Consider the following 16,238-nt stretch of genomic DNA (forward strand, 5'->3'; position numbering starts at 1 on the left):
TAAAAATAAAAATAAACAAATAGAAAATCCATAAAAAAAAAAGAGCGAAAAAAAAAATAAGAAATAAAAAATAAAAATAAAATAAAAATCAAGACTACAGAGCTGTAGCACTTTTAAAATACTTACTTCTCAGAGTTTTTACAATATTCATCATTAACTGTGTATCTCTCATAGTGAGAGTAACACAGCTGTAATGAGTTATTATCTTAATATTATCTAATAAATAATCAGTATATATCTATATAAATGTGAATAATTAGAAAATATACACTTAAAAAGTATAATCAGAGTAAACTCTGCTGTCACTTGAATGATATCAAGAATAGAATACTGAAATTAATGATTTTCTTTATCAATTTCATAGACAAGATATGTAAAGATGATCTTGAGAAATATAAGATTTTCTGACTTCTGATAAAAACAGATCTCACAGAGAGACTCTATTTTCATAATATCAGAAACTGAGTATTATTAAAAAGCATTACTTTCATACAATGTATATATACTTACTGCAGTGATTCATTCTCTGTATATATAACTGAGAGTTATAGCTTTCTCACACTGCACAGCTCTTTCTGAAATGCTGCTGCTGATTTGTAACTCACAGTCTCTCAGTTCAGTACATACTATATGTATGCAGCTCTGCATGCTGAGGCTGTATTAGTCATTATAATCTGACATGATACTCACTTTTCACAGATCATGTTTCATTTGATTGAGAGAAAGAAGAAAGAACATAACTGCTGTTTTATTTGAGAAAGAAGTAAGTAATTGAATCTGTAGAAGATAATTTGATTTCTTCTGTATTTGAAATTTGATTAGTCTATACTCTTCAATTTAAGAATTTCTGAGAGTGTTTTAATAGTGTTCATATCACCTTGAAATCAGTGATTGATTGAAGAAGAGAAAAGAGAGAAGAAAGAAATCAGAATAACTTATCTTTATAATATAAAAATAGAGAATTGATGCAATTATTTATTTTAGTAATAAAGATCTATTTTCTGCATGTATCTCTGATACAGATTATATGATAACTGTATATAAAGAATATTAACAGTGCATGTATTGAATAAAGATGATATTATTATATAACACTGTAGCTGTTTCTGTATATCTCTGAAAGCTGTTAATATTTTCTTTAAGTCTCTCTATATTTGATAAGTCAGTAATATATTTCAATGTACTTCTTCTTTCATTATTATTATTATTATTATTATTATTATCATTATCATTATTATCATCATTATTATTATCATTATTATCATATCATTTCTTACTGTCTCTTCTGCCTTTATCTCTCTCTAATACTCACTGAAACTAATTATATCATTTCTCTTCAAATATTCTATGATTCTGCAGATCATCAAGGCATGTGAGTACTATTACAGATTGAAAAGAGAGAAGAAGAAGATGTTCAAGTAAGAAGAGACAGATTATAAAACATATTATAATATCTTGAAGAGACTCTGTAAGAGAGTAGAATAATAACAATTTTAAGTAACACTTCTGATAGATTTAGACTGAACTAAGTATAGAAATAATGTGAATGACACTGCCTGTGAGAGATTGAAAAAGAAGATAGTGAAGAGTCTTATACAGCAGTAGTAAGATCAGAAGAAGTCTCAAGAATAATTTAAAATTAAGATGAAGAGAGAGAGAGAGAAGAAGAGTATTTACTGTAAATAAGCAGCAGCAGAAGAAGATTGAGAAGATGTTAAAGTAGAAGATAAAGAAGTTAAAACTAATAAGTTTTTTATTTATTAAGAGATAATAATTTTTAATAATACTTCTGTTCTCTAATTGATTAGCAGAAGCTGATAGAGAAGAAGAGAATTGAGATCTTATTCAGATCTTAAATACACTTCATGATTTAGAATATTGAGAAGATAGCTCTGATCTCTGAGTATATCAATCTACTTACTGCTGAGATGAAACCTGAGATAGCAGATCAGAAAATGCAAGATTTTGAGACATAGATTGATCTGACTGTGAGAGAGTAGTGAAAACTCTTCTCTGAGAAGATAGTAAAGAGAGATTTTGAAATGATTATTATCTCAGATAAGAAGAAGAAGAAGAAGAATAAAAATAAGAAGTAAATTATGAAGAATAATAAGAAGAATAAGAAAGAGAAAAAAGATAATAAGTAGAAAAAGTTTTTTTCTTTTTATATTAGTTAATTATAAGTTCATAATTATTAATAATTGAAATTAATTTTAAGTTTTCAAAAATTATTGTACAAGTTGTAATTAATATCAGAAAAAATATATATATATATATTTAACTATCATGATTCACAAATCACTATAATATATAAGTATCAATATTTTTTCAATATTGATATTTATAATATTAATATATTTTTAATAATATTATCTGATAATATAATTTAATAACACTCTCTTTTACAATATTAATATATTTCAAGAAATATGATAGAGATTAATCAAGATTATTTATTTACTTTTATACATGAATAATATTCAATCTGAGTTAGTACTAAAATTATAACTAAGCTAAGAAAGAAGATTATTTTCTCTTATAATAATTCTTCTTATATACATCAGTGATCAGTTATTATCTTTATTAAAAATAAATTATTATCTTTCTTAAATCTTTATTATATCTTCTGAATTCACTTCTTTCACTTCTTTTACTTCTATTGAAGATTTATAAACTCTTTAAGAAATTACTGTGATTTACAAAGTCTATATTATTTATAATTCAATACAGGAATACTCTCTTTTAATTTATAATAAATAATCACTTCATTCTTCACATCTGATTTCAGGTCATGAAATTTATGAAAGACTCAACATAAATATTGAGATAAACTATAAACTAATTATCAATAGATTATATTACAGATTACTGAAGAGTTATCTCTCTGCTATAATCACTGTAACTTCATTAAGAAATATTCATTATAAACTGATTATAGCTCTGATGAAATTTTCTGACATCTAAAGTCATCAGAATACAGATAATAAAGAAAAAATAAGCAGAAAATTACTACTGAGCTGATAAATTACTCTATCAGATAATAATTTTTGATAATACTAACTTTCTAATTTGAAGAAAATTATGTGAAAATAATTATATATCAGTACTCTGATTTCATAACTCTTATCTGATAAATTCTGTGAATAATTATTTTATATATGTATATCTCTGAATCTTTCTCTTTAATCAATTGAAAACTCTGAATTCTGAATACTTCTTTAAATATCTAATTCAAATCTTTATATTTCACATTGATTATGTCTTCAATTCAATCTTGAGATATACTATAAAGTTAATATATAATATTTAAAATCAGAGTTGAAGAATCATTGAAGAGTATCTCTCACAGTGAATATATAAACTAGTATAAATAGTCTTACATTTATGAAAGTTATATATTATTATATTGATGAGAACTGAACTTATTAAGAGATATTAATTGAATTTGAATTATTGATCAGTAGTCATACTGAGAATTATATGATAGAGATATTAATGACAGTGATTAAAAATAACTATTGAGATATTAGTCTCAGTCTTCTTACAATTATAACTAATAATACTGTGAATAACTATACTATGATGAAGAGTTTGAAGTAAAAATTCACTTTGTATTTCTGAAATAATGAATAAGATTATATTCTCTATATTGCTCATGTGATTTAACTTGTGATATAAACACTGATAAAGAATCTTAACATTAAGATAATGAATAATGAGATGACTGATTCTTGAGATGAGAATGAGATGAAAGTGATTACTCAAGTAACTTTTATATTCACTTTATAAAAGATAATATTTTTTAATAACACTTTTTAATATTGCTTTTTAATAATACTTTTTAATAATACTACTGTTAATTTTGAATAGATTAACTAATAATTTAAATATCATAGATTTAAAACATTATTAATATAATTTATATCTCTTCTAAATAATAATAATAATTTCATAATATTCAATAAATAAACAAATCAGTCACATCACTGAATATAATACAGAATATTAGAATACAGTGAAGTTTAATATATAAGATAACTATTCAGACTCTTCAATTATATCAGATAATTGATTATTGAGTATAACACTCTGATTGAGAAAAGATTCAGATATTGAAACTTGCTAATATGAAGTGAACTCAGTTGAAATATGTAATTAATTTACTATTTCAGTTTTATAAGATAATGAAAACAGTCTTAATTACTTATACATCAATACTGCAGTCAGTCTGGTAAGTGTATAACAGTTTATTTACTTATGTTAAGAAGCAGTTGAATCACTCAAAAAGAAATTCAGTCTGAAATAATGTTATAGTGCAGGCTATTATTACTGCAAGGAATAATCTGATATATTATTACAGCAAAACTGAACAATCTTTTACAGAGTACTATACTGTAGCAGCTCTACTAGATTTCTCTTATCAAGTTAACATCTACACTTCTCAAGATTGAATAGAGAAGAAATGAGACTTATATGTTAAATTAGCTTAAGACTACTACAATATCAACTATCAGAGATTTAAATAAGCAGATGTTAGAGATGTGAAGACAGTGAAATACAATTCTCTAATAAGTAATAATCTTTGATAACACTTTATATCACATAGAACTATAATACTAACTTTGAAACAGAACTTATATACATTGATTGCAACTAAAAATCAGATAAAACTATATACTTATAAAACTGAATTTGACTGCTATCTTCAAGATGATTTGATGAATTTATATATCAAATCAATTCTAGAGTTATAAAAAATTGTTAAGAGTATATATTCAACTGTTACACTAATAATATATGATATTCTAACAATTTCATTGACAGAGATGAGAATGAAGTGAAAGTTCAACTCAAGTCAAGATATTTATCACTATTACTAAGAATAATTATAAGAAGAAATAATCAAGAAACTCATGATTATAAAACATAGAATTATCAGACAGTTTAATATCTCTAATCACAGTATATTAGAGAAGTGTAGTTTTCATAAGAAAGTGAAGAATAAACTTGTATAAGAATGTATTTAGTTATTTCATGAGTGTTATCAATAATCATTATCAAATTCTGATTATATAAGCAATCACTGAATGAACTGAATGAGACTGAATTTAATCTTCAGTCTCAGTTTCATTCTGATTTTAAAAGAATAATCATCTTTCACAGTTTATTCTGAGAAATTACTCTCATTTCACTGTTCTTATATTAAATCTGGTCATTTTTCATGTCATTTCTCTCAGAAATGATTCATTTTCAGATTTTTTTAATGCTTGGTCCTGGTGAGACTCATGTCAAGAAATGTATGAGACCAGATCAAATGAGATCAAATGTGAAATTCATAGTCCCACCGGCCAGTCTAATCAAGAGAACTGAATTAATATTCACTGAAACTTCACAGAGTAATATAAGATAGAAGATCTGATATAATTGAATCTTAAAAATATATAAATCACATACTCATCTCACATACTGAATTACTGTTATATAAAGTATAAAGTGATAGAAGTTCTAGACAGTTATAACTACTGTCTTAACATATTATCAGAGATTTATAATGTCTTTTATATAAGCTTATTCTGTTATACTGTCACTGATCTGTTCTCTTCTCAACTAATTTCTGACTGACAGCTGCTAGAGATTATAGAAGAAGATAATGAACTTAAATAAAAAATTGAAGATATTCTTGATAAGAGACTCTGCAGCTGCAGTTAATAATATCTTATGAAATAAGTCAGTTATAATCATCTGATCTAAACTCTGAGCTCTGTATTATCTGAGACAGCAGCTCTTGACTGATGAGAACTACACACTCACAACTCTATATCACTTCTGAAAAGAAGAGATTAATATGATGAGCTGCACCTGATTAATTATATAGACTATTCTATTACACTTCACAGATTTCACTGAAAGCTTCAATTCTCAGTCATCAATTCTCAGCTGAAAAACTCATGAAATTTCTATTCTTTTACTCTGAAGCTTCATCACATACACATATAAATATTCACTTCAATCACTGATTTTCATACTTTCTCTTTCTTTTCTTCTCTAACATTTTTCACTTTTGTATTATAAGACCTGTGGTTCGGAAGAATGTATGACTGCTGGATGATAACACAGCCACTTTCAAACTTGCTTACAAATGTAAAGGGGCCATAGCGGCCATCAATTAATTTAGTGTACAGTATATAAGAAGCCAGTGTACATCTGTAATTGTATACTGACTCAAGCAACCTTTGAATCACATCTGATAGCATGTCTAAAAACTAGTAAGAAGTGCAGGCTTCTTCAGAGTGTGATAATTCTATCTACAAAGTGATTTATAGTTATCATGCCAGTGTGATTCTAAAAATATCTCAAAAGATAGTGTATGAAGAGCAGTGAGCAGAAGAGTATTCAATTGATGCTGCTTCACTTGTTAGAGAAAAACTTCATGCTCAGGTGAATGTCATGTATTATATGCAAATAAATGAGATGTGAGAAAGAGTATGTAAGTAGTGAATCAGATTCAAAGAAGATCACTCTCTACTCAGAAGAATAAAAGAGAGAGTGACTATTACTGAAGTTTTATAATAATAACAGAAATCATATAATAATATAGCAATATAATAATATAGTGATATAATAATAGATATTATATAATTAATAAGAAATCACTGAAATGAATATCTTTTCTAGTCAATACAAACAATGTTCTTCTCTGCTATCTGAACTGAAAGATATGTAGAATCTCTCAGAGAATTTACTTAAAGCAGTAAGAAAAGCAGCTTAAATCACTGAATCAGAATCAAAGCTCTATATATATATGAGAATTCTAAATAAAATTGAGGCCTTGTATACACAGTGATAGACTGAGATGAAAGTTAAATAACAATTGATATTCACTGTGAATCAAGTATTCACTATAAAGAGCTTCACTGACACAATTATCATCATTAATAAGAATAGAGAAAATCAGATCTTAGATCTGCAGTAGAAGATTAAATGTTTACAGATAACTACACTGAATCTGAAGATCTTATTATGATTGTTCATAATCTCTTCAAAAGTATATACACTATCAGAGACTGCTGTGCAGGATGAGAATCTGAACATAGAATATATTAAGTCAGAAGATCTGTCAGAGCTATTAAGCTTTAATAGTAACTGAAAAAATAATACTGCAATCAGCTGGCTAAGTCAGATGTAATTATATTATCAGATTGAACATGAACTTACAGACAGATAGTTAACAGAATTTGAACAAGTCTTAAGATCTGCTGTGTTTCTACACAGAAAAGTGAAGTTATTATAAATAACTGATAAAAAGATAAATCTCACAGACTTAAAATGATATTCATTCTCATAAATATGAAATGAGTTTTTCAAATAAATCTTGCATAACTTTGAGAAAGTGAATATATAAGACAAGTATTACAAATACTTCACTAAGTGTAGATAAGTGAGTAATCTTATATCATACTTTATATACTTCAGTTTACACTATCTTGTATTGAATGAAGAGCTTTCAATATCTTTCTATTTACAGATCTTCATTTATAGTATTACATCTGAGTTGAGAGTGAAATGAAAATACTTAATCTCACAGTCAGACATAGTGAAGAAAGCATATAACATTCTTATTATACAGAAATAAGTGAGTCAACTGTGACAGAAAATACTGCAATCAAGTATACTTTAACAGAGAATAGATAATCAGACTTCTATAATACAAGTCACACACTCAGATATAATGAATCTAGATTTGAATGTCATTGCTAAAGCACTGAATTCTCTGAAAAAGAAATTCTCTGAGTGAAAATCTTGATATTATGAGTATTAAGCTTGCTTTAACTGTGAATATCAGAATCATGATACAAAGAATTGTACACAGTGTGCACAGTTAAGAGAAATAAGAAAGTCAAAAAACTAGCAGAATCAGTGAGTTCAGAGACACTCACTGATATTCTATAAAAAGTCTTCAAAGTAAAAGAGATGTCTGTGTTAAATGACTCTCTGAATTCTACAAATATCAAGAGAAAGCAGGCTTCTGAATTAGATGTGAGTGAGAATGAAGCAGATACTCATCTCAATATCTTGAGACCTGAAATATTAATGTATAAGAGGCACTTGAATAAGAATTGAGAGATGACTATAAAAGTATTAACAGATACAGAAGCATCTATATAATATATTAATAATTATATAATCTGAAGACTGAAAGGAATCTGCTGAATAAAGAATTCTTAATATATAAGATTATCTGATAACTGATATTTGATATTATCTGCAAGAGTAAGAGTTTTCTTACACTTCAAAGAATGATCTTGTTATATTTGAGCATGAGAGCTGCAGAATGTGAAATACAATCTTATTCTCAGACTTAATTAATTTCAAAGATTCAATTCACAGATTCAATGATGTACATGTTATATACAGTTAACTGATAGAAAGAAAACAGTTTATATAATTCTATTAACTGATATGAGAAGGACATTTCATGTCTCTGATATAGAAGAGTTAAATCTGCTTATACATTAATAAGTAAAGAGAATGATTCACAAAATCTCATCTGAAAGCATTCTGTATATTATACAGAACTCAGAAGTGAAGAAAACTAAGATAAAAAATATGTGAGAGAATAAGCATATGAAGAAGCTTCTGAAGAAGTATGAGAAGATCTTCTGAACAGAACTTTTATCAGAATTATCACTGAAATAAGGATTTATACATGAGATTAACATGAGAGACATGAAATCAGTCAATCAGAATGTGTACCCTCTGTCACAAACACATCTTGAAGAACAGAAGTATCAGATCACAGACCTTCTAGAACATAGTCTTATATAACTCTTATTAAGTGTATCAGACTTTTCAGTTCTATTCATGAAAAAGACAGATGAAGAGTGATGAATGTGTATTGATTATCAAGCACTTAAGAAGCTTATGATCAAGAATGAATATTCACTGTTATGAATTCAATAATAGTTGAATACAGTTGAAAACACTTAATATCTATCAAAGATTAATCTTCTCTCAGAATACTGACAGATCTGTATAGATGAACTGTCAGTATTATAAACTATATTTAATATACAATGAGAGAAGTTCAAATTCCTGATAATATCATTCAGTCTAATAAATGTACCTGTCATCTTTTAAATAATGATGAATACAATTCTTTATAAATAGAATGAAACCTTATATCTTGTATATCTCAATAACATTCCAGTCTTTTCAAACTCATATAATGAATATATGAAGTATCTTGATAAAGTGCTTATAACTCTGACAGAGTATAAGCTCTATATCAAATCAATAAAGTATGTGTTTGAAATGAAAGAGTTGAAGTTCATAGAATATATAGTGAGTGATAACTGTATACACTTCATTTCAGAGAAATTGAATGTCATAGCAAATTAGTTACAGCTGAGAAATGTACACTATATATAATAGTTTCTTGAGTTAATCTTATATTACTGCAGATTTATTAAGAATTTCATATAAATAGCTGCATCACTCTCAGATCTCTTAAGAGAAATAGATACTAATCTGTAGAAGAAGAAGTTTCAGTCAATTATCTGAAATACTGTGTGTAAAGAGACTTTTCTCACACTGAGAAAATGTGTAATAACATTCTCAGTACTTATTCAATCAGATCATGATAAATCTTTCTATATTAAGACAGATATATTTAAATGAGCTATCAGAGACACTCTTCTACAGATGAGTAAGAATGACAAGTCACACTCAGTGACATATAATAATAGAAAACTATCAGACACTGAGCTCAATTATTCAGTGTATAAAAAGAAATTACTAGTGATTAAGTATACACTAGTATTATAAAATAGATATAGTAATAATGAGTATATAATAACAGTGATTACAAATCTTGAAAGTCTCATCTATCTACAATCAATGATAAAACCTTTCAAATACTTAGTATATTGAATCTCAGAGTTTTAAGTGTATAATCTTAATATTAAATACTGAAAGAAGTCAGACACTGTGATATCTGATGTAATCAGTCATAGACTTAATTTCATGAGTGAGAGTTCTATGAATCAGATATAAGAAAAGTTCATGTTAAATATACTAAGAAAATACAAGAAATCAGAATGAGTGAATATAATGATCTCTCACTTGAAGAACAGTAAGATATTGAATGATAAGCATCTTGTAAAAGTGATAGAAGAGATACTTTCAAACTTCAAGCTGAGAAAATTGAAAAATGATGTTCTACTTTATTATAATCTAGAATATACAGAAGCTCTCTATCTAGAATATTCATTTAGACACAACTTGATGACTTGTATACATAAGGAATTCAGTCACTTAGAAAGTCCTAAACTCATGAGTGTACTCAAATCAAGAGTGTACTGGCCAAGCATGACTGAGAATATTCAGATGTATACTCATGAGTGTTTGAATTATCAGATTGTAAAAGAATCTAAGAAAGGATTAAAACATAAGAAAGTATAACATCAGATGAAATATATGATACAACTGTTCAAATAATAAGAGATGAATCTCATAGATATACTGCTGTGAATATCAAATGAAAATCAATGAATAATCACTGCTATTAATTACACTACTGACTGATCAGTCATAAAAGCAGTTTCAGAGATAATAGAGAAGATGACAGTAAAGTTTCTATATAATGAGATCTATATTAACTATGAAATGCTGTATGAGATTTTAACTGATAACAGTACAAATCTCATAGAAGAAGTAGTGAGACATTTCATGAGCCAGTTACAGACAAGACATTATAGAACAATATCATATCATTCATAGATAAACAGAAAGATGAAACACTTGAATAAAATCTTGAGTAATATACTGATAAAATATCTAGTGAGTAAGCTGATATAATTATGAGATGAATATCTCAGTTAAGCACTATTAATCACATAAATTTGACAGCATGCAGTCTTCAAGTGTTCACTATTCTATCTATTGTATGAATTGCATCCACGCATCCTGAAGAATGCTTTGAAAAAAGTGAGGAAGAAAACAGTGATTGTGAATGAATCAGTTGCAGATGCAGCAGAAACAATAGTTGTGAACACAACAGTCACAGACACAGCAGTTGTGAACATGAAATCAAGATTGAAAGAGATCAGTTATACATGTGTAAAAGCTAATAAGTTACTTCTGAACTGAGCAATTCAATCAAAAAGAATACAAGACTCACTAGTTAAGAAATTAAGTCTCAAGATGAGAATATAAGTTCTTATACACAATGAGAGTTCTGAGAAGTTTCAATCTAGATAATTTAAGTTATATAAAATACTTAAATCATATTCCCTGAGAATATACACATTAAAAGAATCAGAGAGATGAGTCTTATATAACTGAATAAATAATTTATATCTTATAAAAGCAAAGATGCAAGATCTGAGTGAATTATAATTATTCACAGCACTATTATTAGTATTGAAAAAGAAGAGACTTATAATTGAAAAGTCTTACAAAGTAAGAGAAATCATAGATACTTATGAATCAGATAATCTCACTTATTCTGATCTTTTCATAATTATAAAAAAAGAATGAGAAGAAATGAAGAAATTAGATAAATATCACACTTTAATAAGTGATGAGACTATAGTCAGTTATATAATAATGCACTGCAGACAGCAGATGCAACACAGTAAAGAGCAGTCTCAGAGTAGTAGACTTATATATGAATCAGATCACAGAAGAAAAAGAAACTCAGAGTTGAATTTAACTGTTTATATCAGTTCAATTATGAAGATAACAGAGGATGAAGCATCTGAAACATTCACAGATATATGAGATCAAGTTATTTCAATCTCTGAAAATACTCAGAGATTGAGTAAGATTAGTTTTAATAAACTGTTCACTGTAGTAGTCTGAGCAGATGAAGAGAGACAGTATAATACATGAGATAGAATCATAAGAGATAAAAGCTGTTAAATGTAGTTACTGAACACTATATTATATAGAGATTATGTAAGAGTAGTGACTAGCAGACAAAGGAAAAGTGTTAGAAAAGAGAAGAGATAATGAATTAATTATCAACTATAAGAATCAGCTGTAAAAGATAAATATTATCATATATATCTCATTTATTTTCATATATTACATATTTAATCTATTTTCAACATCACATTATCTGAAAAACATTAAAAATAAAGAAAATCTCAAAACTTAAGATCTGTAAGAGATTCAAGAGCTACAAGCTGCTCTTACAACAATATCACATATATCTTCAATTTCTCTATCACTCTGTATATGACATTAATGTTATTAATTGCAAGATTGACTGAAATGCCAATATAGAAATGTATATATATATGTGTAGAAAAACTGAAGAAGAGTGTGAGACCTGCAGAATCAGAAGCTAAGATAGAGAAGACAGAGATAGAAGAAATAAAAGAAGAAGAGAGTACAGAACTGAATAAATGATAGTGAGAGTCACTCAGAGTTGAATACTTATAATTTGATATGCACACAATCTTCTTCACAGAGAAGAAAGAGAAAGTGACAGAAGAAGCTTGAGAGTGAAAGAGAGTAGTCTCAGTGATGTAATCATCTTTGATTAGAATGATCTCTGATGCTGAAGTAACTAAGAATCATTATTAGTGTACAAGAACTACAAAATCAGAGATAAGAACAGTTACTAAATAAATACTCACTAATCTTAGAGTTATACACACAATTATAACATACATGAGACTTCTCAGAAAGAGAGAGAGAGATACAGAGAAATACAGAAAACAGAATATAGTATATAAACAGCTTATTCTTATAATAACATTTCAGATCAGATATACAAGTCTCATATTTACAGATATAAAAGAGTATAATATTTATATTTCTGTTTCTAAAAATATAAATATTCTTCATCTGCATCACAAAGTCAGATGATAAATATCAGAGAATAGACTGATACAGATTAATTATTCTGAAGATATTCATTAGAGCAGATATATCTATAATATTGAATTAAACAGTTATAAAAAGTTTCTTAATATCTGTGAATATTATAACTTTATATATAATAAAACTCATAATGATTTTCTCTAAGAATAAGAAAATCAGTGTTAGAAAGAAAAGATGATAAAAGAAAAGACTTATAATTTTAACACTGCTGAGAGAGAGAGTGATTCTCTGATATAAATAAATAATTATTTTATTATAAATATTTAAAATGAATGTAATAATCAGTGTCTATAACTGAGCTTCAGATAGTTATATTATACACAGTCTTTGTATAATAAATTATTTTAGAGATTAATAAGAAGAGTAAGAGTGTATATACTGAGAAATATGATTTATTAAGTCTATATAACATCTTCTTAAAATGAGAAGAGCTGATAATAAAAGCAGAGACAGTAGAAGCAGAGAGAGCAGAAGTAGTGAGAGTGAAAGTTACAGAAACAGAGATAGCAGAAGCAGGAGAATCAGACACAGAGACAGATATAAGAGATTGAGAGAGAGTGACAGAGAAAGAAACAGAGAGAGTAGAAAGAGATGTGAGAGACTCAGTTATATATAATATAAACAATTTCTTCATTATCATATTCTTCAAGTTTTTAATTAATAATTCAATATTGAGATATTCACTATCATCAGCAGATGTAGATCTGTCAACATGTGAAAATTTTATATAAATTAAAATAAAATATCTGTATCTGTATTTATATAAAACACAATCAGATACCTACTAGAAGAAGAAGATTGAGAGTGTATAAAAAGATGAAGAAGATGTGTCATTCATGATAATATATTCTGATAATTATTAAAAGAAAATAAGTCCTGATTATATTTCATAATATATTACACTTACTGCTAACAAACTGCCTGGTATGAGCACTATAAGAACACTTATTATAAGAATAGAGAGTCATCACCAGAAATGTGTACAATGTAATAGATGAATAACAGATAGAAGATGTTAAATGAGAGAAGAGACAGGAATCTTGAATGAGATGATGACATTTAATGATAATAATGATAAAAAAGATAATTGAAGAATGAGAAAAGTTAGTAAATAAGTGATGTAATATAGTGAAAGTTTCTTTGTGAGAGTGTACATAGAACACTAGCTGAATTAGAGATAGATCACATAATTGTAAACACTAGTGACACACTAATCTGCATGAAGCTAGAGTATACATTATAATCATGTAAGCATGACTGAATCTGATGAGAGAGGATGTGATTTGAAAGAATGTACAACTGTCAGAGATAATACAGCTGCTTCTAAACTTGCTTACAAATGTAAAGAGGCCATAGCGGTCATCAATTAATTTAGTGTACAGTATATAAGAAGCCAGTGTACACCTGTAATCATATGCTGACTCAAGCAACCTTTGAATCACAGACCTATATATTATACTAATCTATTCAGCATAGACCTCTTACAATTTCTTTACAACACTCAGTCTGAGTATTTTATAAAGCTTTTTCATCTTCTCTAGTCTCTCTGTATCTGTTGTTCTGATCTTCTTAACATAGTCAGATCTGTGAGAGAGTTCATTCACTGAGTTCTTAGTTCTCTTAATATACTCTATCTTGAATCAGAATTCACTCAGTCTCTGAGCTCAGCAAATCTGTCACTGCAAGAGTTTCTTTATCAAAGTAAACTGTTATAAGCTATTATAATCAGTTCTAATAGTAATTACTGTTATAAGACTCTTAAAGTAGTGATATTAGTGATAGAAGAATTTCACTATTATAAGAAGCTTCTGATTATAAATGCTATAGTTAATCTCTACAGATTGTATCTTTTATAAGAAAAAGATCACTGAAATTCAGTTCTTATTTAACTGTAGTTATAAGACTATTTCTGAAATTATAAAGAAGAAGATATCTGTCTTTAATCTGATTAAGAGTAAGAGATTAAAGTGAAATAGTATCACTGTATCTATAAATATCTGTTTCAATCTTATAAAAGCTCTGTGAGCTTCTGAGATAAGAAAGTTCTTACAGTTCTCTCTTCTTAACAATCTTTTCATTCTTTATTTATGAAATAACTTCTTCTTATTTTCACTCTTCAGTATATTTGTAAGAGTTAAGAAGATTCTTATAAATACAAAGATAAATTATCTATAGAAATTCATAAAGCTCAGAAAGATCTGAATCTCATAAATACTAGTTAACTCTGATTATAATAGAATAGTCTCAATCTATGAAGATTTCATCTGAATATTATCTGTGATAATCATATATTCTAGGAAATTAATCTGATAGATACTGAAGTTGTACTTTATAAGCTTAATATACAGTTCTATCTTATCTAAGATCTTTAACACAGTTTATATATAGTCAGTGTGTTCTTTCTTCTTCACAGAGTACATTATCACATTATTCAGATATATTATCACAAAGATATTCAGATATATACAAAGTATTTTATTAATAAAAGACTGAAATACTGTGAGAGTATTAGTTAAATTAAAAGATATTACTAGATATTTAAATAATTTCAGCATGATTTTAAAGACAGTCTTTCATTCATTCTCAGACTGTATTTATAGCTGTATATATACATTAATTATATTCAGTTGTATAAATATGACAGCTTCTGTGAGACAGTTAATCACATTCTTAATCAGAGATAGAGAATAGTAACTCTTTATTATCTTAAAGTTCAGATCACAGTAGTTTATATATAATCTGAAATCTTTATTCTTCTTCTTTATAAATATCACAGAGGCTTCTGCAGAGATCTGTGAAAATTGAATAAAGTTATTCTTCAGATTTTTCTTTATGTAAGTCTGTAAGATCTCTGTCTCATGATAAAAGAGCTTATAGATTGATTCTTAGAAGAGTTTCTATTCTTCTATTAAATCTATTATTAGATTCTTCTCATGATAATATGAAAGCTTAGCTGTCTTAGCTGAACTGAATATCTCTGTGAGATCTTGATATTTCTCTGATATCTGAAGCTCAGTTTTCATGACTGTAAAGTTCTCAGACATTTATAAAGTTCTTATATAGATAAGTTTATCTTCTCTAATTAAGTCTACAGTATCAACTGATTCTATCTCTATAAGTGAGTCTGTTAACACTGATCAGAAGTATAAACCTGACTTATAAACAGCTATGTATGAATTGTATCTTTGAAGTTATACAAGTCTTAAGTACATGTTATCTGTGATATCTGTAATAATCACAGTTTCTACAAATCTTCTTCAGATTTCAGAGAGATCTTATAATTCAAAGATAGCTCTTATAAGTCTCTCAGTTCTCAGATCTGAGTTCTTACATTCTGCTTATTATAA

General features: G+C 27.2%; 1 protein-coding gene across 1 annotated transcript; it reads right to left on the reverse strand.

Annotated features, from left to right (window-relative positions):
• Positions 1–12,427: 12,427 nt before the first annotated feature.
• BDBG_18010 (uncharacterized protein) lies at positions 12,428–13,637 on the reverse strand (the record flags this gene model as incomplete). Its single annotated transcript, XM_031725607.1, has 3 exons — positions 12,428–12,574; positions 13,083–13,119; positions 13,271–13,637. Coding segments are annotated over 3 exons (550 nt in total), but the record flags the coding sequence as incomplete, so codon positions are not given.
• Positions 13,638–16,238: the final 2,601 nt, after the last annotated feature.

Source organism: Blastomyces gilchristii, assembly GCF_000003855.2.
Source record: "Blastomyces gilchristii SLH14081 genomic scaffold supercont1.42, whole genome shotgun sequence".
Taxonomy (NCBI): Eukaryota; Fungi; Ascomycota; class Eurotiomycetes; order Onygenales; family Ajellomycetaceae; genus Blastomyces; species Blastomyces gilchristii.